This window comes from Aspergillus pseudotamarii (genome assembly GCF_009193445.1).
Source record: "Aspergillus pseudotamarii strain CBS 117625 unplaced genomic scaffold BDV38scaffold_22, whole genome shotgun sequence".
NCBI lineage: Eukaryota > Fungi > Ascomycota > Eurotiomycetes > Eurotiales > Aspergillaceae > Aspergillus > Aspergillus pseudotamarii.
The window spans coordinates 68,021-94,679 of NW_022475036.1; the positions used below are offsets into that span (position 1 = coordinate 68,021).

A 26,659-nucleotide genomic window follows, 5' to 3' on the forward strand; every position below is an offset into this window, starting at 1 on the left:
TTAATATGGATTGTCCTCCACCCTCGTCTTCAGCTGGTCTCTTTCCATCCAGTGAGAAATGGGATAACACAGCAAAGAAGCAAGGTATGTCCCTTATGCCACCGGGTCAATTCAGCCCAGAAAGAATAAATCTTGCTTTGGGAGTTATTGCCGGGGCTTAAGTCACTTGGGAAACGTGATGTTGTTTCTTTAATTTTCGTTTTCTTTTTCCCTAGACATCTTCTATCAGCGGATGGCTTTGCTACTCTTCATCTATCGTCAGGAACTGTTATAGCAAGTCTCTGTGGGGTGAAGAAACGCATGCCCTAATCCAATGCCGTACCCCCCAAAATTATCCATCACCTACTCTATAACCCAGGATGGTGATACAAAGATGTTTCGAACAATCAGGACGAAGGATTTAAATTCAAAAAATAAATTCAACACGAATTCGAGGGCTAGCGCGTTACACAGGGTCTCGATAAGTGACCAATGCCTAGAAGTAGCCATCCATCAGTCACGGTCTAGACCGTCTTCCGGTCGGCATCCAAACCAGTCCTCCGTTCATAACGTTTGATATAATAAAAGCAAACCCCATAAGAACTGTCAATAATGAGCCACGCGAAAAAGCACCACATTATCAAAGGGTTTCCCAGCCACGAAAATGCCTGTGGCCAGTATTTGTAACGCAGCCAGGCAGAGATCACCACCGAGAAAGAGCCCAGGAATCGGGAAAGCCTGATCATGAGGGTTAGTATGCGATGGGATGTGGTATTAGCAAACCAACCAGGCTAATACTCACCAGAGCGTGTACGAGGCTCCTCGAGTGCTTGCACGAGTGATCAGCTGGCAGAGCCCTCCGACACTGAGGAGTAGCTGACAGAATGCAGCTCCCCAATTATAGGCCAGTGCAGGGCCAATCTCCGCTGCCAGGGCAAGGTGGCCTGTGAGAAATCCGATTATCCCCAGCATAAATATGAGTGGCAGATTGTGCATCACCAGAGGCGCATGGGTCCATTCCTTCGGTCCAAATTTAATCGTGGTGTATATGACGCCTAGGTTGATGGCAAGGCCGCTTAGAAAGACCCCCTGCTCATATACGGTCTTTGATGGGTATATGAGGCCATACACAATTTCCCATGCAATATTGCAACAGAGTGGCATGATAGCCATTCCATATGTACGACTCTTGAACGATCCGTAGACCATGCCGACATAGTTGATAACCCAACCGATTCCCATTCCTATGACGAAAACATCTGCAATCCATTCAACTTCACGATACGCAGCTGGGGCCTCTGATGAGCCAAACCCGTCCATTTCGTAGATCCGCTTCAATGTAAGGTAGCGTGGCTGTTGCTTGTCTTAAACTCTAGTCACATAGAAAGGAAGTAGAGAATCAGAGTGAATTTAATTGTAAAGTCCAACGGCACAGAACCCAAATTTAATACTTCTAAAGATATCACATATCCGTTGCCACGAGTAAAAAGACCCAATCATCCTATGTGCTCCAGTAAGTTGTTTCTTGGATGGAAAGCGCGACATGTACGCCCCAATGGGGGGCCCAGCTTGAAGCTGATGGGAGGCTTATTAGTTGTGGTCTTTTAAATACTCCGAACATTTATCATGCCACACTTACCATACGTCGAAGCTACGCCCACATTCCAAAGGAAAAGCCTTTTGATAACATGAACTCCGTATTACCTTACTTGCTCCTTCTATTGGCAATGGCCTCATTCCATACGATGTACATCTCGTTATTCAACAAGGGATTTTTCAATCTTCTTTCGCATCAGCTGGCGACTAGAGCGCTTCCTGGGGAGTCGAATGTTGCTCTTCTATCCGCATATACTGGACTAAAAGCTCTCGATAGTATACTTGAAAGTACTGTTATCTTCTTTTGGCCCTTTACCCAGGGCCACGTTGTAGGTCTGTCCCTGATGGGATTGATCTTTTCGGGAGGTATGGTTGGCATCTGGATGATCGTTGTGATCAATATTTGTCGGGCGCGCTCATTCATGCGTGGCATGGCAGTGTGAGTTCCGCATCAGGAAAGTCCTGGCCAAATGGTACATAAGGCTGATAGCTCAACGATTGGAAGAACTCTCATTGTCGGTATTATACAGCAGGCAGTTGGTCCTGGGATTGTGATTCCATGTTACTTTGCCCTGACGTCTAGGTCCAGACCCATCGACCAGAACTCGCGTCATACTGAAACAAATTTCACACCCGTTGACGGTCTGATAGCTTCGATGATCATGAGCTATATCCTTCCCTTGGCAATAATGTCTCTACCAGCCCCCGCAATGGTTTCCTTTCATTTCAAACAGCAAATCATCGCGGCATGGCAAGGATGGCCGGTATATTTCGTCATCATAATGACCGTCCGCCATTTAGCCAGCGGTTGTAGGGACCCGAAAAGAGCATCAGAACGCCATCAAGTACTCTCTGCATATCGCTTTGGCTTTTTCTGTTCCTGTATTTGTCATATGGCCTGGCTCTCGGCATTCATAGCGTCTGAGATTCACTCTTTCATCCAATCACCTAAGCTCTGGCGCCTGTATCCATGCGGTGTCACGTTCCCACCTTTAAATCAGCCCGCACAGGGACTCGGGTCCCTTGAGACTGGACTATTTACTTTCCTCCAATGGGATTATGGCGCTGCTGCAGTGGCCACGATTGTGTGGTGCACTGATCGTTACATCCAAGAACGCCACCGGGCTGGATTGGAGATCAACAAATTCAGGCTGATCCAACAGTTACTCGGATGGATACTGATTGATGGCCCCTCGGCTACGGCTGTTAGACTTGCCTGGGAGTCGGAAGGGTGCTCGTACGTACAACATCCTGATCGAGGTGTTGGGAGAAGGACAACATGACATTGGATCCGGGAGTCCGAAACGATAGGTTTAGAATGGGTCCAGTTGAAACTACAGTATGGGGCTTGCCCGTGATTGAGATATTACAAACCTGTGTGAGACATGGATGCGGCATGGCTATGAATATAATTCCATTACAACTTGCTGTCATTAGGCCTTGTTTATCTTGCTTTGTTATTACTATTCCGACCATGCAAGACACGCTTGCGTTCGGAGGTCAGCTCCGAGATACCCGCCAGCGTTATCCTTGCTATAAAGAAATCATTGTACGTAAGCTGACAGCGTGTGGTATTGGGAATGTCTTCACTGTGTGACCCTGGAATAGGATGGATTTAGGTGGTGGGGGAGGTATTCGACGATATCAACTTAGCGATAAGTAGGATATGTTTCACAATTCAGAGTAAAATGAGGTCGTTTGCTTCATCGTGACAAGAGTGACTCGAGTCATTCTACAGTTCCTAAAGGTATGGACAAGCTCGCCGCAACGGTGGCCAGATTTAGTCATTCGTTCGAAGAAGCGAAAGGCCCCATTTTGATAGCTATCACGCTTGTCATCCTCTTTACGCGGTTGATAATTCCCAACTCAGTGAAACTAAGCAATGTATCTGTACCAACTGTGACACTCTTCAACCCTTATCTGCCGGAATTCCTGAACCGTGTATGGTTCAATTCAGCAGCTCCTACTGTGATTTACAAGGGGTATCGACAGGTGAGCAGATGATCACTTAAACCTTTGCGCTTGTTATTCAAAATAGCACTTAGTATAAGGACCGAGCATTTCGCCTTCTCAAGCCAGACGGAGATATCATCGTACTGCCGAATAAGTACGTGGAGGAGCTACGGCAACTACCTCTCACAACGCTTAACGCTTTGGAAGCGGTGTTTGCGGTGAGGGCTACCATACCTCGTTAATATCTATGGACTGTAGCTTATGGATGGATTCTTCTAGGACCATGTTGGCAAATATACAACAATTCTGAACGACAGTCATCTCCATACCGAGGTTATACAGAAGCGCCTAACTCCTGCTATAAGTATGGCAGTCCTACTGCACAGGCCTGACTATGGCATAGCTAATACAAGGCTCTATCAGGTCGATTGATACCAAGGATTATAGACGAACTAGACCATGGCTTTGATGTTGAGATGCCAGAGTGCGATGGTGGGTTCAACTTCACTTATCCCACATGCGTAGAGGTTAACAAGTTATAGATAAATGGGTCCCAGTCAGGCCGTACGAGGTTTTCCTCCGCCTCGTCGCTCGAGCCGGTGCCCGTGTGTTTGTCGGGCCAGATATCTGCCGTAGCGAGAAATGGCTGACTGCTTCAATCGACTTTACAAAGAACATATTCATGACAATCACACTGCTACGTCCCATACCTAGTTTCCTCCATCCTATCATCGGGCGGATGTTACCCAGCAGCCGCAGCCTGGATACACAGCTGCGATACGTCCAAGATAAGCTTCTCGGTCCAGAGATAGCGAAGCGCTGCCAGAGGGAGGTGCTGGGAGATCCAGACTACCAGAAGCCGGATGACTTCCTGCAGTGGATGATGGATCTGGCTCAGAATGATCATGAGGGCGATCCAAGGAATATAGCTCACCGTTTGCTGGGTCTTACCAGTATGGCGGTAGTGCATACAAGTGCCATGTCTATTACTCATGGGCTGTATGATCTTATCACGATGGCTCAATGGCTTGAGCCCCTCCGTCAGGAGATCCAAGAGGTTCTACCCGACTGGAAGTCTGCCAGCTACAGTAGTCTGGTTGCGCTTCGACGATTGGATAGCTTTCTCAAGGAGTCGCAGCGCTTTAATCCCCCGGGCGAGCGTACGTTATGACTATTTCCACCACGAGCCATATTTGCATACTAATTATATATTGCTTAGTATCGTTCCACCGGGTGGTGAAGAAAGACCTGGTCCTCTCCGATGGCCTCCGACTTCCAAAGGGCACCCATATTTGCATGGCATCTGGACCCATTGGCATGGATACCAAGTATGTCTCCGACCCTGACACTTTCAATGCGCTTCGCTACGTCGATGGCGACAAAGCCCAGTCCCAGTTTGTCCACACCAGTGCTACAAGCATGCACTTCGGACTGGGTCGGTATGCATGTCCCGGTCGCTTCTTTGCAACTTTTGTTTTGAAGGCTATCCTCAGTCGGTTTCTAGTAGAATATGACTTTCAATTTGGCCCTGATCAGATAGGAAGGCCGAAGAATGTGTTACTGGGTGATAAAATTGTTCCCAATACCTCTACCGATGTGTATGTGCGAAAACGCACGGCATCACAGAGTACAGTTTAGATGGATAAGACAAGTGTCCAGAGTTTTATTAATTCTTGCGATATATTGGAGATGTTCGGTCAGCTAGTATCACTAGTGCCTTACTGATGTAGTTTGAATGGAATATTCCTCCCTTCTCCAGTCGTAAGATGTACTAGTGTGCTCCATTCGCGGGTGAATTGGAGCCTCTACTCTCTCCAAGCCTGGCTCCCTTTGTATGGTGACCCCATTTTACTGATCCTACCAACCTTAATGATGTAGTAGAAAAGACCTTGCTTACTAGTTGTCTAAATACATGAAATCTGTAAGGAACTGAATGCATGAAATCCGAGATATTGACATGGAGTGTACGTACAAAGCATTTGGGAATATATATCTCGGCCCCACCGATAAACCCTAAATTCAAACCAACGACACTGACTTGCTTAAACCTTGCTTTTCTGCCAGATGAGCCAACTTCCTGTGATTGAGGTAATTTCTTAGTTTCCAAAAGCAGTATTGAACACCTCCCATGTCTAAATTCTAATCCTAATAGTCAATGGAGTAGCCCAAAATAGCAATGATGCGCATGAACCAACATCTCACACGGAATAGCCAGCTTTGGCCCACATTGAAAGAAAACCGCGACCAATAAGGACCATAGAAACAGTTGCCATTGCTTTATCAGTGCCTGGTTAGTCTGACAGGGAATATACGAAGCGCCCAAGGCCTGATTTGCGACAAGAAGATCCCGAAAGGAAAATCTCTCCGCCAGGACCAAGATTCACTTCCACCACGACTCCTCCCCAAACGAGTTATTCTATGGTGACATCTTACGATTTTTCTTTGTCCCATGCTCCCGAATCCACCCGAGGAGTTAAGTTTGATTCCCCACGGTCAAGCCTTCCGCTGGCTCTTGACAACGTTTTCCAAGACTTGCTTCTGTTCCGAAGCCTTTTGTGCCAAGAGGCGCCACGAGGGGCTTCTCCGGATCTTCGGCGGGGCAGTCTTGAGGCTCGCCCAGACATGCGAGGTGAAAGCCGACCCAGTCTCCCGAAGCAGTATCGGGGGGTTTTTGATAGCCATTCGTGATTCAAAATCTAAGATGCCGTGGTCGGAGGAATTCCGCGATGGGGAACACCGAGGTAGAACTTTAACGCAGGATGCGAATGCCTGCCCTTCGACACGATTATGTGTCTTGAAGAATGCTCGGTAGAGATGTAAGGAGGTGTGGACACACGTTGATCAGATTACCCAAATAATTTAATTACCCAACTGATTCACAGGCCAGAATCATGAACGTGGCTGACAATAGCCCATTTACAAACAACTTCCAAATGAGGTCATGTAGGGCTTCCTTTCTCCCTCCTAGTATCGTACGATCTCCACACTCCACGATGGATAAAGAGAAAGGAAAATAACCCCCACAAGAACATGGGGAAATAAGTTTAAAATTGACTCAAAACTAATCCTCTTGGCTGATACAATTTTTCGCGCACGAGGTGCCACTCTTTCGTGGACGCGAGGCCCACGGATCATGTTCATGACCTTCTGACCCTCCCCGTGCGAGTAATTCGCTGGCATCCTTTGTGTGAATCCGATGGTTCAATTGGTTCCGTAGTCGTCACCCCAATTCACTCCGACCCCCCCGCGTCCAGGTTGGGATTGGGATAGTTAGCGCCTCTGGGCATCAAGGGCGGGCCGATTTCAGAGGAAATACCACCTTGAACGGCAACTTGGACTAGTGTGGCTTGCCAGTGCTGAATACGCTTGGACAACCACCTCAGCCTTAGTTGCTTGGCGCCATCTTGGCTCGTTAAGATTGGAAGCTTTTCGCGGGGAATGTTGGCCTGCAACCTGGGGGATTCGTGGGGATTGACCTCAATGCATCAGGTGGGCTGGGCACATTACTTCCCATTAGGGATGAGACCATGGACGGGAGTAAAATTGCTGCTGTCATGTATAAAGAGGTGTCAGTGGAAGTGTAATCATGATGTAGTTGCCCGACTTAAATAGACGACCATTCTCGCCCACTTTCAAAATAGCCCACTTCTCTTTTTCTTTTTCTTCCCTTTTCAGCGAGGAGTACCTGGCAACATGAGTACTACGAACGAGCCAGCGGAGCCCATCCCCACTGGCATTCTAGCCACAGCGAAGCAAGCATGGGGCGATCTGTTCAAGTGGAAGCAACGAGTCGTAGTGACCAACGAGTACGGAGAGACTCGAACTGAATGGCAAGAGCCCGATCCCATTAAGAACCCCATCAGCTTGTTTGCGCAGCTCAGTGCCCGCGATTGGGTGTTCTTCCTAGTGGGCTTGACAGCCTGGACGGCAGATGCGTTCGACTTCCACGCACTGTCCATCCAGCAAGTGAAACTGGCCAAATACTACAACCGCACAAAAACAGAAATTTCCACGGCAATTACTCTGACACTTCTTCTGCGAAGTGTTGGCGCCGCCTTCTTTGGTTTGGCTGGTGACAAGTTCGGCCGTAAATGGCCCATGGTGTTGAACATGATTGTATTGGGAGTGCTGCAGATTGCGACCATCTACAGTCACACGTTCCAGCAATTCCTGGCCGTGCGGAGTCTATTTGGTCTTTTTATGGGAGGTGTCTATGGAAACGCCATCGCCATGGCGCTGGAACATTGCCCGTAAGCGTCGCGACCAGATAGCTATTGTCTGAATTGACTAACCTCTCTTAGAGTCAATGCTCGTGGTCTCATGTCGGGCATTCTGCAACAAGGGTATTCCCTGGGATATGTCTTTGCCGCCTGTGCCAACCTCGGAGTTGGTGGAGCTACTGATAGTTGGAAGACAGTATTCTGGGCTGCAGGTCAATACCCCTTCCATACACACAATGTAGATTCACGCTTACGACTGCTTAGCTGGTATCTCGATCGGGGTTGGAGTTATCCGCATCTTTTTCCCCGAATCGAAACAGTTCCTCGAAGCCAAGAAGGCTGGCAAGAAGTCCATGAGTGCAGGGGCATTCTGGAATGAAACCAGGCAGATGTTAGCCCAGGAGTGGAAGATGTGCGTGTATGCCGTTATTCTCATGACCTGGGTAAGTACTCATCCATCTTCACAATCGAACAAACCAACGACCATGGCAACCATATAGGGTAAAACCAGACTAACAGCCTTAGTTCAACTACTACTCTCACACCTCGCAAGACTCCTACACCACATTCATGTTAACACAGAAGGGCATGAAAAACGACGGCGCCTCCCGCGCCTCCATCCTCATGAAAACCGGCGCATGCGTCGGTGGCACGATCATCGGATACTTGTCCCAGTTCTTTGGCCGCCGACGCGCCATCATCGTTTCGGCCTTGATTTCGGGTGTTCTTATCCCAGCCTGGATCCTTCCACAGGGTGAGCGGGCATTGAGCGCAACTGGATTCTTTATGCAATTCTTCGTCCAGGGTGCCTGGGGTGTTATCCCAATCCACTTGAATGAGCTCTCACCACCGGCCTTCCGGTCATCGTTCCCTGGTATATACTCTCCCATCCTAACTACATTGCCGAAATCATCTAACATGAAACAGGAATCACCTACCAAGTAGGTAACATGATTTCATCCCCCTCCGCACAAATCGTCAATGCCATCGCCGAAAAGACCTTAATCACGGGTGCGACTGGTGAACCGGCGCCTGCTTACGGACCGACCATGGGTGTGGCTACGGCTATTATCGCGACGGGAATCATGGTGACTACGGCGTTTGGACCAGAGAAGCGTGGTCGGAGGTTCGAGACTGCTGTTGCGGGTGTGGAGGAGTCTGAGTCGAAGAAGGTCCTTGATTTGGAGAAGGGGGATGTGGCAGAGCAAAAGGCTACGGAGGAGAAGGTTGAGCAGGTAGAGAAGGTAGAAAAGATTTAGGCTTGATATGTTCCACAGAGGTGCCAACTGAAATGAAAGATATCCAATATCTGAGTAGAGGATGAATGTTACACCATAGATTAGATATACAGTTTACTTTTACCTTTACTAATCTACTACAATTATTCCTCTCTGTGCTCAGCAGACGGTGTCGCCCTGGAAAGTGTAGATTAAACATTGAACCCACGGCTACGAAAGAAACAAGAACTACCGATCCACTGACAACAGCCTCGGACCGATAAGAGCCCAGAACAAGCTTGATAAAATAGCCGGCATGTATCGGGCCATTCAACAGTTGTAGAGATGACGGATGGCCGAATTGGGAAATCCTCCGAGCTCCATTTTTGATCGACAACGAAAGCTGCGGGGAAATCCGGAGTACATTTTTTTGCCAAGTATATGGACGTGGGGTGTAGCTCCAGATATTGAACACGTTGCATTAGGGCAGGAAGCTATCCAACTCATAATGACATATATGATTTCCGTCTCGAAGTTGTGTGCTGACGAACTCAAGTAGCCGACCTTTTTGGAAAAGTCCTGATATAGTGATGATCAATCCATTGGACCTAGTCTGCTTTTCGTGATATGCGCAATGAATGTCATGTTACTAGCCACTTTATCCTAGTAGGAGCAAAGTCACTTCTCGTAAATTATTCTCAGGAAATGAAAAATACTACCCAGACCACAAGCCAAACCGCGTATCAGAGAATATCACCCATACATGAATAGCAATACTATTAAAAAAAAAAAAAAAAGCCTAACTCGTAAACCCAAACCATTTCATATCCTCATCCCCATGAATCTGTATATTATGTCCAACACCTCCCGCTAAAATCCCCTGAACATTCGGTCCCCAAGTGGTCCTGCTCCAGTTCGCCTCCGGTGTATTCGGTTCAGTCGATTCGGGAGCATCATAGTCATACCCGAAGACGCCTGCCCATTGCTTACACGTCTCATTGTAGTTCTGGGGGTACAAGGTGGCATCAACACTACCGTGGTAGATCTGCATCTTGGGCCGCGAGCCACTGTAACCGGGGTACATGGCTTCGGCAATACTAGCCCAGTGCTCGGGGGTCGTGATAGATTGGCCCTGAGAACAGGTCGAGTTCCAGGCGTCGGGTTGGTCGGCTGTTGAGAGGAAGCAGCCGGCTGGGACGCCGGCGTAGGCGATTCCGGCGGCGAAGAGCTCGGGGTATGTTGCTGCCATTACATTCTAGTATTATCAGTTTAGTATTGTTTATTAGAAGGCCAAAATGTAAGAAACGTACGGTCATCATGGCGCCAGAGCTAGTGCCCGTTACGAACACCTTGCTTGCATCTGCGTTATACTGCTTGGTCGTCCAGGTTACCATGTTGGCAATGGAGTTGCTGTTTCCGCCGCCGTTGTGCGTGAGCGTTGCTTGAGAGCTGACGTCCCAGCATGTTCCTTCGTAGGGGCTTTCGGGGTAAATGACGATGAAGCCGTGTGTTTCGGCTTGTTGGGCGTAAGGGGAGCCTTGGTAGTATGCTTGGGCGGTTCCTGTGCCTTCGGATATTGTTAATATGTCAATCAATGGTATGGATGGCAGAGTACGCACAGTAGTGGATTGCAACTATTATTGCAGGATTGGGAGCTAGGTTTGTGGGCACGTAGATGTACATCCCAACATTGCTAGGGTTGTCACCGAAGTCAGTGACTTTTTCGAGAGATCCTGCTCTGGGAACTAGGGATCTGCCATTATGTATAGCTCTGGCACTGCAGGTGAGAGCACAGAGGAGATAAGTGAGGAGATACGACAAGAGGATCATGTTTATTATAGTAATAATTGAATATGGAGCCTTGCGACCAGAATGTGCTCTTGCTGAGATAGTCCTCCATCAAGTCATAACAGCGAGCGGCAGGCAGTCCTTAAATACTCCATATTTATCCTCATGACACCTTTGTTGTTGCAGCGCAGCATCACACGCGCTTTCTATTGTACATTGAATTAAATCAATAATATGCACAATCATTCACTGTCGGTCATTTGATCCCGGACGAACGGAATTCTCTCCTCCAATCTTGACGCTCAACTCCCTCCCGCATTGGCAGGGGTGTACATCACCAATGTTGCAGAATCCCTTGTCCTAATTTCAATCGAGCAAACGGCATTGCGGACGAAAATGCCGTTCGGCTAATACTCCGTGACGAATTGTGCCAGATATACTTGCTCGTGGCTCATTGGTCAATCGTGTTTCAGGTACAGGTTCTTCATGCGGGGGATTTTCACTTCCATATTTTCCAGTATATCCGGTCATTTAGGCAGAAGAAACTCGTTGAACCTGAGCTCTAGCCTATTTTGACATCTTGGCTGGGTTCGGTAGTTATTTTGAGTGCTAGTGGGCTGGGTACTGGTGGGACAGGCATGTCTACATAAGACCTGTGCTGAGAGGGCTCAGAACTGGACGCATGATTTTGACTCAGCGGGCAATGTCCGGATGAACCGAACCCCATTCGGCTCCCCGTTCTTCCTCAGGGGACCGGATAATCAAATTCATATTGGTGTATACAGAGGTGACTACGTACTCATGGGCTCAACACTCGCCGCGAACCATGGATGGCTTCTAACTAAACCCCCGGGCGGAGGAGGCCCAAAAGACGTACATACCAGTCTAGCCTCCATGTGCGGCCTTTCAGCAAACCAGGAAGCCTATGTGGGGGGATTCTGGGGTCCAATATCCTCCACCTATACGATAATTAAGTATGCACCCTCGGACTTTCACCTCACCACCGTCACCAATGGAGCAAGTTCAAGTACACAGCCCGTTGAAGAAGACGACAATGGACCACCTCCGAGTCCTCCAACTGATACACCAGCCCCCCACCCACGACTCCGGGCAGTTTGACGTTCTATAGAGTGCGTAAGCCAAGGACACATGATGGACTACTTTGGTTTCGCGTTCCTGCTGGCTCTCCATATGTAGCTTTTCTTCTTGCTCGTTCTGCTCCCGCCGTTCTTGCTTCAGCCGGTGGTGTAGGATATGGATAGCAAGTAATAAGAGACAGCAAGGAAGGAGAAAGTAGGCGATATTGTGCCAATTTTTAGGAAGAGAAATATATGAGCTACTCATTAAACTATGGGTTGACGAGGAAAACCTTTGGTTCATTTGCATATTTGCTCAATATGGTGCAGAAAAAGATGATTAGGGAATGTCTGGCGAGGTATGTGCAACTGGATTTAATAATGTGAATCAGACTCCCATATACGAGAGACAGCTGGAGTTCACGTAATATCTCTTGTCCGAGTTTCACTAGGAAGCAGTCCTCGGTACAATACTTAAGCTCTACCTAGGCACCTATGTTTGCTAGCTCTTTCTTTCATACTCTACATTATCTCATCGCGATGCAATAATAGGGTAATGGAAGTATGATATTCAGTGAGACACTGCAGTTTTAACTCCCTTATTGCACTGACGAGGGATAATTTGCATTATGTACTGTAACATGCTGGGGTAAGCAGAGGGACTTTCTAAGCGAGGCCAACAAACTATTACCGGATATTTGTGTTTCAAGAAAGAAGGGGAGTGGTGATGTCGACATTCTATTGATTTCGCGATAGAAATATAGGCCACGAGAGTTGCAATACTCGCAAATATTACGATTGCCGCATATTCGGCTTGTCATCAGCGAAGAAACACGGTGGTCACAAAGGTCTGGTGGGAAATCGTTATCTTTTCCTCTATTCTGAACAGAATGTGAGGGAACTACTCTCGGATCAGTATCTTGCTGGTCAATCTTCCGAGGCAGTTCTCACAATCCGCTCAGTACTAGGTATGGAGATTCAATGCTCACAACCAATACCATGCATTTCCGTCACCCGTAGCAGATACATGGCTACGAGGCGTGTCTCTATAATTTGGCAAATTCTATCTCTAATAGAGCGTCTTCCATTTTCCCCGTTCGTCCGGCTTCGGCGTTACTACCGACTTGACCAAGACCACGAGTTCCTCAGTGTTGAGGCATATTGATTTCCTCCGCAGCACTTATATTTAGTCTCTCGCTTCTACTATTCCAGTTTTGACTCTATCCGGAGCACCTGTAATCTACACACCGAGACGATTTACCTTCTCAATTATCCCGGATCCCAATACCCCTTTCTTCAACAAGATGAGCTCGAACCAAGCAGATGGGAATAGCAACAAGCTCATCTTGACAAGGGAGCTCCTCGATGAGGCTCTTCCCAAGTTCAACATTGCCACCAAGACAGTTCATGCGGATGACTTTTCAAGTACTCAGAAGGCCATCGCCCCTTGCATGCACAGAGCTGCCAACTTCCAGTATCACCGTGATCCCGAGGTATTGCAGCCTCATGAAAACACAGATGTATGGACCTGCGGATAGCCTTTCCATACATTGTTTCTTGGGAGATTGACTGACTCCGTCTGTGATTCAATGTAGCCTAGCAACCCCCCAGGAATCTCATATATATGCCCGGTATACAGCCCCGAACACCACCCGTTTCGAGAAAATGCTCAGGGAAATCTTTGGTGGTCACGTTGTTTCCTATCATTGCGGTCTCGCTGCCTTTCCACGGCATTGTGTGCCTTCTTAGGCCTAAGCGTGTCTTCATTACCGAAGGGTATCTTGGCGTCCAAAAGTTAACTCTCGAAGAACTTGACCGGCTGGAGGCTGGCGACATTGTCCAAGTCGAAACACCGCTGAACCCTACCGGCACAGCGCGCAACCTCGAGTACTATGCCGAGAGAGCACACGCTAAGGGCGCCTATCTTACCGTCGACTCAACGTTCGCGCCCCCTCCGCTTCCGAACCCTCTCGATCAGAGTGCGGACCTTGTCATGCATAGCGGGACCAAGTATATTGGGGGTCATTCCGATATGCTCTGCGGTCTGTTAGTCGTTCCTCAACATCGTGTCGATGAGGGCTGGGTCGAAACTCTGATCGAGGACCGTCGGACCTATAGCTCAGTGATGGGTAATCTTGAGAGCTGGCTGGGGTTGCGATCGCTGCGCACATTTGATCTGCGTGTTGGTAAACAGCCGGCCACTGCCACCGATCTAGTCGCCTGGATCAGCACTGAGCTGCAGAAGCCTGACTCAGTCATTGCCAGAGCAATCGAAAGGGTGGAGCATGCGTCAATCCAACATGACGCTCTTAAGGACGGCTGGCTCCAGAAACAGATGCCTGGCGGCTAAGGGCCCGTCTTCTCAATGTGGGCGAGGAAGGCTGACATTGCTCAGAGACTTCCAAGTAGGCTTTACATTTTCCAGCACGCGACAAGATTTGGCGGCGTAGAGAGCTTGATGGAGTGGCGTGCTATGAGTGACGAAGGACGAGATGCCAAAGTTCTACGAGTAAGCTGTGGAGTAGAGGATGTCGATGATATGAAAGCGGACATCCTGCAGGGCCTGGAACACTTTATTCGTGATTTCCAGTAGATTACCCAGGTTGGTATTAGGGTTTTCAATTGAGCGGTGATCTAGATATGTTCCGACTTGTAATCTGTGCATGATATGACTCTTGATTCAAACCTATTTGTAAACGGGGTCGAAATTACATCTGGTCCCCAATGATGTCTGCCTTACTCCACCCCTTGTCCCTTAGCCTTTTCTTGCGCCTCCCTGTGAAGAAACCCTGAACCTGCCTTCGACCGGCAAACACACAGTCTATATAAAGCACTGCGAGTAACAGACCAGTACATACGACCATAGGATGTGCATAACAGGGCTTCCTGTCCGCTCAGCCGTACTAAAGTCGCACGCCGGGTGGGTGACCAGTGAATAGTAGTAGTTCAAGTTAAATATCTCTTCTATTTATATATTCCGTACTCTGTATATATATATATTTCCTCCTCTCTTAACAAGGGATAGCAAGAATATTATCCCGTAATAGGTAGCCGTCTTGCTGGGATACGCAGAAAGCCCTATGTTATGGACATATATTGACAAAACTTTTTATTGCTTTTCATCATCCTCCTAGATTAACATGTCACCTTGAGTTAACACATTTTACGCGCTATTCTCTCGAATGCTATGTTTTTCTTCTTTTCATTCCTTCAATAAAATAAGTGAACGTACTAGTGATTTAGCGTTGCAACCTGGACTTTGGGACTCTACAGTCAATATGGTTAGACCATCGGTTCCACCCAATAGCAACTATCCGAGGCCCTTCCCCATCCAGGCCAACATTCAGGCAGCCACTAGGCATCGCCGGCCTCATGACACTAAAGTACCCTAGCATGGCAAATTTCAGGGGCAGTTGCAAAATTATAAAATTGCCATTTCCTCACAAACAAAGAAAGTCAACAACATCATTCATACCAGTGAATTAATCACAATGGCACCTGGTGCACTATATAGCCATATCCGCAGTAGCGGCCACGCCATTACCAAAGTACATCGCGAGACTCAACATGAGTTACAAATAGGTAAGTCGACGATCCCGGCGATCAAATTATGCCAAAAATAGATTAAATATTAAACTGATCGTCACAGTCGATCGACTCCTGGAGCCCCAAACAATCGTCCACTTTCTAGAATGCTGCAACGGAGCTCCACTTCCTAATGGAAAGCAGTCGACGCTACCCCAATTAACATCCGAGGAGATACGTAGTCTCTCTGCTAACCCCGGGGAAGACCCCAACGGCGAGCCGTTTCTGCAACGAGTGTTGAAAAGAATTGGGTCCACGGAGGACGGCGATCGTCTTTGCCTTGTGGGGAAGAATATCCACTCGGCCAAAAGTCGAGCGTGGGAGGGCATCATCCCGCTTTCGGAGCAGCGTTGGCGCGAGAAGGAACTTGATCATCTTGCTAATTTTCAGGTCGCATGTCAGTATCTTTCTTCTGTGCTTGCTGTCTTTGAGTACCTCAACAAGCCACAGGTTGCGCAGAATCTTCGGGATACGTTCAACTTTATCTATGGGCATTGGGAGGAGTACGATGCGGTTTTGAATGATCAGCGTCGTCAATTGGATCAGGAGTCTGTTAGTGTGGCGAAGCGATGGACAGAGTTTATCAAGGCTCATTATGAGGTGATGACTGAGCGTGCGCATCGATGGGTCATTGCGCATGTGAACACATTGCGGGCACCCCTTCTGGAGGGGTTATTGTCACATCGTCCGATGAACGAGGATGTGGCGGATAGGGTGCAGTGGAAGATAACGGACGCTCTACATGTACTCATGGAGATATCGGCTGTGGCGGATTATACGATCATGATACCTATGCATGGGTATAAGGGGTATATTGCACCTGCGATTGAAACGGGTATTCCGCCAGGGCTTAGGTCGCCCGATTATGAGAAGCGGCATAAAGAATATCACCAGAGGTTGAAGTTGGTCTCTCGCATGACCATGTTCCAGAATATAGGCACCGCATCTCGGGGTGTTCGTGAAGGCATGGGATCACCAGAATCCCTCCACCGTACAGCTCTGCAGCAGATTGAGAGCCAGAACAAGGTCCGACGGGAAACAAGGGGCGAGCCTATAGAGCCAGTGCCGCGTGAGCCGTGGATTATGAAAAGCTTAGCTAGGGCGGAAACATCTGAGAACAATCCTGTTGGCGGATTTGGACTTGCCATCTACCGTCTGACCTACAAGCAGAACGAGTCTGAATGGGCGGAGTTTTTGCAAAAGTTCGAGGCGCATACCGCAGACTGGGGTCGGGGTCAAACGGGGTCTAACGCTATTAAACCGCTTTTAAAGCTACATTGGCTAGACGGAAAGGCTCTAGGGATTCCAGAGGGGGACCTCGATGCGGCGAAGAAGTGAGTGAGATGCATATTATTGACCCCAAGTTTAGCAGTATTAATCATTCATATTTCTTTAGGCATTTCAACGACCACGCCATTCCCTCGTTCGAGGACAAGGACCGTGTCAAGGGCAACACATTTCTGGTCATTGATGATGCCTGCGTAGCTTCCTACATGGGAAATTCATACTCGGCTGCCACCGAATTCATCCCATCCGGCGATCATTTAGGCTTCGTTCTCGCAGTCGATGCTCACTATGATCCGAAGGAAGGCATTGAACGCCCGGACGAATCTCCCGGCTACCACGGACAAATGCGCATTCTGGGTAATCTGATTTGGGGAGATCTCTACGCAATGCTGTCATCCCAGTCTGCTTTATTAGAGGACCTCTGGCCTCTGGCCATCAACCACCCAAACGGGGTCTACACTGGCCCCACTGTTCCCATGCAGGCAAAATGCTGGAAAATCCAGAATAGGATGCGATTCACTTTGATCCACAAGCTTGTAGAATATGCGGAGGCAAAGATAAATGGGACAGCATCAACGCCACCACCAGCTCCACCCTCAGGACCTCCACGAAACGAGCCGAATGCCGCCCTTCGGGCCTACCTGCTGCGACAGTTTGCGCGGGATATGCGGCGTGAGGGTAACTTACAACATGCAGTATTCGCCGAAGAAGCTATCAATTTGCGGCCCGACGAAGAGCCTGACTGGGATAGGATTCAACGGCGTTTGGACGCTGAGGCTGAAGGGGGGAATGAGCCGGAGTCAAATATGCGGGATAGAGAGGGTCCTGATAATGGGTGTGCCCCTCAATAGACATCGTAAGAAAAGATATATATATGGACTTAATACAGAGTAGACGAAGCTACTCACTACTTTCACATTGTCAATTGGATTCCTTTGGCCTTCATTCGTTATTAATGCTTTCACTTCATTTGCTACTAAGAACTGAGGTGTAGGATCTCTAGTAATCCTCCATGCTTCCTTGATGCATCAAATCTTGTTTTATAGCCGTGTTTCTCGGGTCGAGGGACCTAATGGACTTTTGAACCCTTCAAAGCCCTTAGCTTTTATGTCAGCCAAATAGGCCCTAAACGACCCCAGACCCCCAAAATAAAAAGATGCTCCCACAGCCTTCCCAGTGACATTGTGTCCGAATATCCAAGAAGGAACTTTCTCAAACATTGTTCCCGCTACCGAGGACTGACTGCGTTCTGTCCATGCGCGCTCAGCCTCTGTTGAGGTTTCGATTTCGCACTGACGTCCCGTTCGCTTCGATATCTCCTCGGCTCGCCGGACCAAATCCATAATAAATTCGATGTTAGTCTCCCCTGACGTAGGAATATTGGCAAACGCCATGTGCGGCCCATTGACTAGAAGAAGATTTGGGAATCCATGCACAGACATCCCTACGTAAGTGCTTGGGCCTGACGGTTTCCACAGATCATACAAGTTTTTCCCATCGCGGCCGCGAATATCAACCATCGCATAGGTGCCATCCACGGCATCAAACCCGGTCGCAAAGATTATTACATCGAGCTCATGGGTCGTGCCATCGGCCGTACAGATGCCGTTGGGTATAACCTCCGTAATAGGAGTCTTCTTAATATCCACCGCAAAGACATTCTCCTTGTTGAACTTGTCATAGAATCCACCATCACACAGTGGTCGACGTCCATAGAGTTCCTTCGGTGTCAGAACGTCTCGCTTTTGCGGATCCTTGACAATGCTGGCGATCTTCTTACGCAGGAACTGACATACTTCCTCATTCGCAGCTTCATTCGTGATAATATCGGAGAACCCACCAAACATGAACTGGAAGCCATTTCCGGTCTTCCATAACTGCTCGAGTAGTTCCTCGCGGTCTTCTAGTGACAGTGACATGAATGTTCTTTTAGGCTCTGTTGTCCCCATAGCAAAGATGGAGGTACGGGCATCTGCGATGAGTGCTGGATAGTTTTTGTTGACCAGTGCGCGCTCCTCCGGCGTAACGTCCCGGTTCCCACTAGGAACACTGTACTGCGGGCGTCGGATAAATACATGAAGGGATTTAACCTTGTCAGCGATGGCCGTCACGACTTGGACACCCGATGATCCAACGCCGATAACACCGACACGCTTATTCTCGAGGTCCACGTCTGGGTTCCACGCCGAGGTGTGGTTGATCTCTCCCTTGAATGTGTCTATCCCCGGGATATCAGGGTACTGGGCTTTAACCAGTAGTCCAAGCGCCGTGAAGAGGTATCGCACATGGAAGACATCGCCTGTTTCGCACTGAACCTTCCAGGTCTTGGTCGTGTCGTTCCATTCCGCCCGTTGCATCTTGGTGTTGAACTGCATGTGTTTGCGGAGATCGTATCTTTCCACAACGTCGCAGAGATACTGCAGGATCTCGGGTTGGGTGAGATACCATTTCTTCCAGGGGTAGCTTTGCAGGAGCTCGTGGTCAAACAAGAATCGATAAAGATGACTCCATGTATCGCTCAAGGCACCGGGATACCGATTCCAGTACCAAGTACCACCGACATCACCGGCTGTATCAATGGCTTTAACATTCAGACCCTCCTTGAGAAGGGAATAGAGCATGTAAATTCCACCAAAACCAGCTCCCACGACGAGGGCATCCAAATGGTGCTCCTGGGCCATAGTTCTATCGTCATATGCCAGCAGTCAGCAAGGTTAAGAAAAGCATCAGGAAGTACGCAACAGGCGGTTACTCCCCGCAATTTATCGAAGAAGCAGATCCTAGCGTCACATACCATTAACGTAAAAGCAATCCCACCGGTATCCACCCAATTCTGTCAAACACGTTATCATACAGCACAACCCCTGCACGCCGACAAGAAACGTTTCAAGATGATGGCTAGTACGGAGAAGTATCCGCCGTCAAGGCGCACGATGAGCGAAGTGGTTTATAGATAGGCCAATGAACAAGAGTCATGCGTAAGTCGCGTTACTCTCGTCCGAAGTCTCCTTCTCGTAATCCCTGTCTGATCCCTGCTCTTCAAGTGCGGTGGATATGTAGGGTTACTTCCATGGGTCGAACCCCCTCACTTACCTTTTCAGCTGTAATCGGTCAATGTATGTTCCGAAGTCAGCATACGAGGATAATATGCATAATATTCCTGTTATGGACACGGTCTGGACTATTCTTTTGAGTGTTGCAACAAGTGTTGTGATGATCAAGGCCCACTTTGTCACGGTCATAGGTTGTCTGTTTGCGTTGCCTCGTCTAGGGGCTGTTCTTATCATACATATCATAGGACACCATAATTACAATCGTTATTCCCATACGTCAATCGTATTTAGGGGTTTTGGTCTTATACAATGTGTGAGAACTAGGCATATGCCAAAGCGGTCGACTCACGTCTGGCGCTCATCTAATCGACTTGCCCTACATAGGTCTAATATATGTAACGATTTTAATATTTCCATACTTTTAGTAGAAACTATAATGTACATTGAAAATTGCCGAGGTGTTTATCGAAGGACAATACCTAATTTAAAATTGAATTAAAAAGCAAATAAAGCAAGACTAAAAAGAAAAAGTGAATGAAGCAAGACTAGAAAAGCAAGATATACAAAACCAGATGAAAGGAAAGAATGAAGATAGAAAGGAAAAAAATAAGATAGACCGAGAGATAAAATATTATAACTAAGGCCGATACGAGATACGTACCATCAACAAATGTGGTTGCTAAGGCATCTTGTCATTAGTAGAACGATGCCTAGATCTAAGCTACATCAATACAGAACTATTTGGCTTTGAAGAAAAGAGATTCTACAATTGATAGTTAGCCCCGATGTTTTCTTCACGTCGTTGGACCAAAAGCCCTTTATAGATAACCAAGTTTCTATTTAATTCTTTCTACCCATCCTCAGCGGTTTAGCTTCTTCCCTCGTTATGGACTTCTAGAAGACATGTTCTCTGGTAGAGATAGGCCTTTAGAAATGTCCACTAATGTATAAAACTTAAATGAGACGGCCAGCATCAATGCTCTAATTATGTAGAGACATGAGACAGCTATCTAGCGATTGACTGATTCATTAGATCCCGATCGACATCTTGATTCGAGGGACTTAGAGAACCTCCTCCTCCAAGCTTCTGAACTTCCGCTACCCCATTCGGCTTGGGAACTTCTGTCTTTCAACTGACAAATATCGACATTGACAAAGCATTTGGAATAACCTGGAGGCATTTACCGCGGTGGCATATTCTGAATATTCCTTTTTGATAGTTTGCGTCTTGCTGGCAATTAAATACTAAAACTTTACTGGAGTGAGTGAGGAATGCAGTCTCTACTTTGCGATTGATCGCAACGCTTTTATGGCACGGGTTCCATCCATGATACCTTTGTGAGTGCTTCTTCCCTTATACCTCCGTATTCAAACTCCGTCTCGGGCTACGGCATGCCGATCTAGACCTTTTGTAATGATTAAATGGCTAAGTAAACCGCCTAATAATAATCTTTCTTACAACTTAAACACCGGTATAATATTCAGGTACCTGCTTTATTCACTATGACTTCCCCCTGAGCTCCTGGACCGAATAATTGGGTGGAAATATAAATTCAATCTGAAGCTATGCTCAATCTTTATAATACCAGGCAAGCTTTTGCAAACCATACCGGAAATAAAAACACTCAGAAGGAAAATAACTGGAGAATATTCTAAAATATATACAATCTGTTGAAAATAGTACCACCACCACCACTCTCAATAATTTGGTCCCTCTAGAAGAGAAGCCGAAGCGGGCCTCAACGGCAGAGGAACTTCCTCCTCATAAACCGGACTCAAGGGCGTCGGCGGCCCAAAACCATACGACTCATCCGACGTAGCGTGGCGAACCTCTGGCCACCTTTCCGTCGGGGCATGTCCCGCTCTGGGTTCAGTCTCCGGCTCGACGATCTTGAGCTTCTTGTTTTTCTTCTTCTTCTTATCCCGTTTCCGGAGTGGGGCCCAGGCGCCGCCCCAGTCGTCATCTTTGCGCTCTGCGTCGGGCTCGGGCTGAGTTTTGTGCTCAGGTTTCGGAAAGGAAGGCTGCTCGTCGACGGCGATGGTATCGTCGGTAGGATGCGGAGAGGCAGAAGGAGGAGGCGACGGAGTCAGCGGCCAGTCCTCGCTTACTGGTTCTGACTCTGCCTGTTGCTGTCGTTTTCCACTGTATTCACCGGTACCTTCGTCCTCCGTCGACCCATCGTATCCATGGCTGGGTTCGACTTCGGGCACGACATCCTCAAACGCAGGCTCTCCCTCTGGCTCTTCATGAATCGTTTCCTCGGAGATGCGTACCGCATCCCCATTGGCCATAGAATGGACAATATGTCGTCCGTTCTCGAGTCTCCGGAAATTCACTGTCGCCAACTTCTCCGAGTATATCTCCGCCATAATCTGCACGAGCAGTCGGTCGAATGACGCATCCCGTCCAATTCCATTGAGAAACCACTCTCGCTTGAACACCGCATCGTCGGCCTCGAACTCGTCCTCCATCTTCACTCGTATGTAATCCTGGAACCACGTCTCGTCTCGCGGTAGCTTAGAATAGATACTCCGCGCGATGCGGAGAATATCTGGAGTAGGCACATCGCGATCGAACACTTCTATGTAATGCTTCGCATGTGCCTCCAGTCCGCCGAGACCATATTTCCTCGCCGCCAGGTAGGCAAATGCGCTACGTCTGTATTCTATCGTTCGTCTGGGGATGCTGGGGTCCGGTCCATCGCGGAGAGTTTCATATTCGCCTGTGTAGAGATAGTGAACAAGGGTGTGGCCGATGTCTTCGTCGACGTCGAGACTAGACACGAATTTAAGACTGGGGTTGTAGCCCTGTTCGAAGGTCTTGGGACTTCTCCGTAGTTGGGGGAATTGACGCAGGTAGAATTCTGGGATGATGTATTCATCTCGACCGATGATGAGTGTCACGACTGGGGCTTTGTAGGGGCTGGTTTTGAGTCGTTAGTTGGCCGTGTTTGTAATTCCTCTATTTTCTTTTTTTTTTTTTTTTTTGTGGTTGATGATGGATAAAAGAATGAATGAGGGTTTTCAATCGAACCTTGTCGTCGGTTGTGGATATTCCCTAACCTCGCCGTCCATGTACGACGTCGTCTCTTCGATAGGATCTAGATGCATGGTCGTTCGTCCGCTATTATCTCCTTTCCTTTCCTTTCTCTTTTCCCTCCTTCCTGCTTTGCTTTTCTCTGCTTCTTTTTACTTCTTAATCCAAGATTTCAAGAATAGTCCCTAGAGCAACACACCACTGCAATCCCTAAAAAAGTCCAAAACCAAAAACCAAAACAAACCGGAGAATTTCCTAACCCCACCCAGACGAATCCCGTCTTTATTAAAGAAAAACTCCTCGCCTCAATACAATTAATCTTTCACCTTTCTTTTTCTTCCAAGGCATGGATGAATGAAAAGGCAACGGTCAGGGATGAAATGCAGGTATGAGCTGTCCAGTCACACTATCTGAATAGGGTCGTGCGTCAAATTGGATCCGCCAGACACGTTGGGCTTCATAGCCTCCATCCTTCCGGGCAACCACGTCAGTCTCCAGTGGTTTTGTTTTTGTTATGCATGCGAGGATGCCTTTAGGGCTTTATGTGGGCCTGAGGGGGCGGGGATTGGGCGGTGAGTCTTTTCTGTTCTGTCTGGTGGGTGGACTTGTAGAATTGGGTGGGCTTTATTGTTGTCTTGTTTTGATGGATCTTGGGCTATGGATTTGGGGATCAGGTACTACTATGTATGTATGTAACCAATGTACTTTGGGGGGTTGGGGAGGTTGTTGGTTTTTTCTGCTTGGTTGGGATTGAGATGAGGGTTTGGGTTGCGGGAACGGAATTCCCCGCATTTGGGACGTTAGGGTGTTGTTTATGCATGTACTCTGTTTTTCAAGGGGTTTCATGATTTGGGATGAAATAAAATAACATAAAAATTAACTGAGGAGGGGTGTAAGTGTGAGGAACTTGTTTTGATTCAATCTAGACCGCTTTTTTTGGATTTAATTCTCGTTCCGCTTGGTTTGATAGTCACCCTCCTTTCTATTTCTAATCTTGGGTCTACTTCACCATGTTATGTGTCACTAACTCACTTTAGAGCTACAGAAGTAATTTGTTTAGAATCATGAAAAAATTATTTGTAAATATTTCTAAAGGTTTAGTACAACATTTATGGCTTCGACACGCCTTCAGGTCCACTCCCATGCAATAAAACACCAATAAATATGCTCTGAGAAACCGCCGACTGCGAGCATGGTTTATATGAATATGACAACCCATGCTAAAACAAAAACGCCAAAATAACCAAAAGTAAAATTATAAAGCTCATGTGAAGATATAGCTCACACTGTTCGAACGATGTCGCCTGCGTCTTCGGTGAGTGTGCGATCGGGAACTGTGTGTCGATCCTGCCTCGCTGTCCTGGTACGTTTGGGCACGGCGAATAGACCCACGACTAGCTTTCAGCGATGATATCTCGCCTTTTTCTGGCTCGGGCGCTGTGATGGCTGCAACGGGGGTTGGCTCTGGAAGTTGAGGAACCTGAGGCTGTTCTATCGTTTGGGCACTGGCGCCGAGGAAACGGGGAGGTGGGTTTTGGACGAGACCGACTGGTAGGTACAATTAGCTACTATTTTCATGAAACATGGATGTGGAACATTTATTTTTAGATTTAGGTAAATGTAGGTAGCTTTACCTTGAAGCATGATGTTGTCCCATATCGACCGCGGCGGTTGAAATACCCCGATATTCTGAACGGCTTTCTCATCCACCCCTGGTAAGTTCATCCACACCAGATATGTTCCGCGGTGGATGTCGCCCTCAATCCGAAACGGATGAAGTTTCTCCGGAATTAGCAGTGGTGTAGGGATAATAATTGGCTCATACGCCGGAATAACCAAGTGGAAGAAAGGTGGTCTCCGTCGTGGATGTCGCGTGGCGTATACATCTCGGACAGACGACATGAAGGCGACCAGGGCATCGAGGTCATGCACAATGCCAATAAAATTCCGACCCAAAAGACCCTTGGTCCGCAGCTTCTCCTCAAAATGATATGTCCAGTCTGTGTCCGGATGATACACGAAAAACCAGTCTAGCTCGGGGTCCGACTTTTCGATCTTCGATTTCAGCATCACATAGATATTCTCGGCGAAGGCCGTCCCCCCTGCGAGCGCCAGTTCGGCTCTTTGTGTTTCGCTCATACTTTTCAGGTGGCCTGCGATCGCCCGCAGCTCACCCACGCCTTGATAAGTTGCAATCATGTTGGCGGCGATGCCGACTGCTCCCACGGTACCCGTAAACGCGGATGCATAGGCGGCTTTGTCGCCGAACGAGTTCGCGGCGATTTTGATCGTCTCGATGACCTTTTTCACGGTATCGCTGGTGATATTGAGTTTCTGGCCGACTTCCTGTATCGTTTTCAGAGCGTCGTTTGTTTGCTCGGCCAACTCCAGCGCCTTCTTCTTCCGTTGCTCGAATAGCATCATGTTGCCGGTGTATGTCCGCTACGGTGGCGGACCGGGCGCGGTTTTCTCGTCAAAATTCTTCTAGCGGTGAATGGATCGTCCCAGAATTGCTCGAACACGGTGGATCGAATTCGACCAGTGGACTACCCAGCTCGGGCGCTACTCTATCTCGAAAGTTTTGGTCGAATCTAAGCAGGTAATATGTCAGTGAGAGTGAACAACCCCCCGGTTCTTTGAAGGATAAACTCACATATAGCCATGGTGATACGCACAACGAAGACCAACTGTCATGTTTTAATTCCCTTTCTGCGTCCAGATGAAAGCTCCATAATATAGAGCCCAAGTTAGCTATCCTGGGATTAATTGGGCGCCCCACAGCCCGATCATTGGTTATCCGCATCGACACGTATGTTGGCTCCGTTTTGCTTCGCTGTACCTCGATGGAGCCACTTCGGTTGAATTGGAGACTGATTCATTTGACAACCAATTGTCCATTCTCATTGTCAACTATGAGTGAGCAAGGAAAGAAATATCCGTACCCATTGTGAATGCCAGTTGTGAATGTACTGGTTAGGGCTTTAGTCTAAAAATGGTTTGTTAGGGTTCTTCCGAGTGGCTGATGGTTGACTCCGATTTAATCAGACCTCGGCAGCCCTGACGAGGCCTGCCAATGTGGGGACATCTTATGTTTCGTTTCACATCCACAACGGTCGGTAGTCTACGCCTCTTTGCATTGTGACTGCAATCTCCTCGTAGACGAGCCGGACCAAGAACATTTCAACTGAGCTAATTTAGCAATAAGCGGCGTTGCCCTCGGGACCGCATACCCGATCGCCTTCCAACCTTGACAAGTGATCTCCGTTGACCCTAGTAAAAGAACCATAAAACGAACCAGATATAATTCCTATGGGAATTCTGAGTGTAGGATGTCCTTGCCAAGGTGGACGATTTCAGTGTCTCAAGAGCAATCAGACTGCGGCACATAGTTACAGACAAGTTGTCAATGAAGCCAGCGAAAAGACGCGGTGTGTAGTGAAGCAATGGTGGTTCTTCTAGCGTTATTTCTTTACTCAACAATGGAAGGGAAGAGACAAAACACAAGGAAATAACTAGGTGTTGGACCATCGTACTATCATATAGATGTTCTTGCAGAATCGTCTTCATACTCACAATCGATTCCGAACATAATCACTTCTGCAGTACACAGTGCAACAAGACTGAGCTTTGGCGCAGGTTCATTGGCATTGCGAGATTGTTGTTATCCAGCGTCGGCACCAGATGAAGGAACATAGAGGACACTATATCGGGTCTTAGCGAAAGAAAGCGAAATGCAAGTCAGAGCTTAATGATACGTGATCTTGGCAATGCGAGTATTACTATCTTTGAGCACAGACTAGAGTGTACCACCACAATCCTCCACATAAATAACCGTTATGCAGACAGCTTGACCCACAATTGCTCATTG

General features: G+C 47.9%; 9 protein-coding genes across 9 annotated transcripts; 4 read left to right on the top strand and 5 right to left on the bottom strand.

The window, feature by feature from the left end:
• Window positions 1-503: 503 nt before the first annotated feature.
• On the bottom strand, window positions 504-1,299 carry pyr4 (meroterpenoid cyclase pyr4; the record flags this gene model as incomplete). The annotated part of the gene is made up of 2 exons (XM_032057185.1): window positions 504-717; window positions 782-1,299. The coding sequence occupies 2 exons, from the start codon at window positions 1,297-1,299 to the stop codon at window positions 504-506; spliced, it is 732 nt and encodes a 243-aa protein (XP_031914248.1).
• A 1,661-nt stretch (window positions 1,300-2,960) lies between these two features.
• On the top strand, window positions 2,961-5,177 carry BDV38DRAFT_292371 (cytochrome P450; the record flags this gene model as incomplete). Its single annotated transcript, XM_032062000.1, has 7 exons — window positions 2,961-2,969; window positions 3,334-3,567; window positions 3,621-3,746; window positions 3,808-3,892; window positions 3,952-4,020; window positions 4,071-4,688; window positions 4,748-5,177. 7 exons carry the CDS (start codon window positions 2,961-2,963, stop codon window positions 5,164-5,166), a joined length of 1,560 nt encoding a protein of 519 aa, XP_031914249.1. The 3' UTR covers window positions 5,167-5,177.
• Window positions 5,178-7,221: 2,044 nt separating this feature from the next.
• On the top strand, window positions 7,222-9,007 carry BDV38DRAFT_292373 (carboxylic acid transport protein; the record flags this gene model as incomplete). Its single annotated transcript, XM_032062001.1, has 5 exons — window positions 7,222-7,778; window positions 7,830-7,960; window positions 8,013-8,191; window positions 8,274-8,622; window positions 8,676-9,007. 5 exons carry the CDS (start codon window positions 7,222-7,224, stop codon window positions 9,005-9,007), a joined length of 1,548 nt encoding a protein of 515 aa, XP_031914250.1.
• Window positions 9,008-9,764: 757 nt separating this feature from the next.
• Window positions 9,765-10,795, bottom strand: BDV38DRAFT_282194 (alpha/beta hydrolase family esterase; the record flags this gene model as incomplete). The annotated part of the gene is made up of 3 exons (XM_032059740.1): window positions 9,765-10,220; window positions 10,276-10,532; window positions 10,585-10,795. The coding sequence occupies 3 exons, from the start codon at window positions 10,793-10,795 to the stop codon at window positions 9,765-9,767; spliced, it is 924 nt and encodes a 307-aa protein (XP_031914251.1).
• A 2,338-nt stretch (window positions 10,796-13,133) lies between these two features.
• On the top strand, window positions 13,134-14,422 carry BDV38DRAFT_270676 (cystathionine beta-lyase; the record flags this gene model as incomplete). The annotated part of the gene is made up of 4 exons (XM_032057186.1): window positions 13,134-13,349; window positions 13,441-13,564; window positions 13,605-14,118; window positions 14,206-14,422. 4 exons carry the CDS (start codon window positions 13,134-13,136, stop codon window positions 14,420-14,422), a joined length of 1,071 nt encoding a protein of 356 aa, XP_031914252.1.
• An 898-nt stretch (window positions 14,423-15,320) lies between these two features.
• On the top strand, window positions 15,321-17,668 carry BDV38DRAFT_292376 (uncharacterized protein; the record flags this gene model as incomplete). The annotated part of the gene is made up of 3 exons (XM_032062002.1): window positions 15,321-15,411; window positions 15,479-16,748; window positions 16,811-17,668. 3 exons carry the CDS (start codon window positions 15,321-15,323, stop codon window positions 17,550-17,552), a joined length of 2,103 nt encoding a protein of 700 aa, XP_031914253.1. The 3' UTR covers window positions 17,553-17,668.
• BDV38DRAFT_244823 (flavin-containing monooxygenase) lies at window positions 17,601-19,580 on the bottom strand. Its single transcript, XM_032054376.1, has one exon. The coding sequence runs from the start codon at window positions 19,380-19,382 to the stop codon at window positions 17,742-17,744; it is 1,641 nt and encodes a 546-aa protein (XP_031914254.1). The 5' UTR covers window positions 19,383-19,580; the 3' UTR covers window positions 17,601-17,741.
• A 1,872-nt stretch (window positions 19,581-21,452) lies between these two features.
• Window positions 21,453-22,865, bottom strand: BDV38DRAFT_282198 (uncharacterized protein; the record flags this gene model as incomplete). Its single annotated transcript, XM_032059741.1, has 2 exons — window positions 21,453-22,677; window positions 22,789-22,865. The coding sequence occupies 2 exons, from the start codon at window positions 22,863-22,865 to the stop codon at window positions 21,453-21,455; spliced, it is 1,302 nt and encodes a 433-aa protein (XP_031914255.1).
• A 991-nt stretch (window positions 22,866-23,856) lies between these two features.
• BDV38DRAFT_244826 (uncharacterized protein) lies at window positions 23,857-25,920 on the bottom strand. Its single transcript, XM_032054377.1, has 3 exons — window positions 25,445-25,920; window positions 24,426-25,382; window positions 23,857-24,339 (listed from the first exon to the last, which is right to left on the bottom strand). The coding sequence occupies exons 2-3, from the start codon at window positions 25,213-25,215 to the stop codon at window positions 24,056-24,058; spliced, it is 1,074 nt and encodes a 357-aa protein (XP_031914256.1). The 5' UTR covers window positions 25,216-25,382; window positions 25,445-25,920; the 3' UTR covers window positions 23,857-24,055.
• Between the last annotated feature and the right edge of the window lie 739 nt (window positions 25,921-26,659).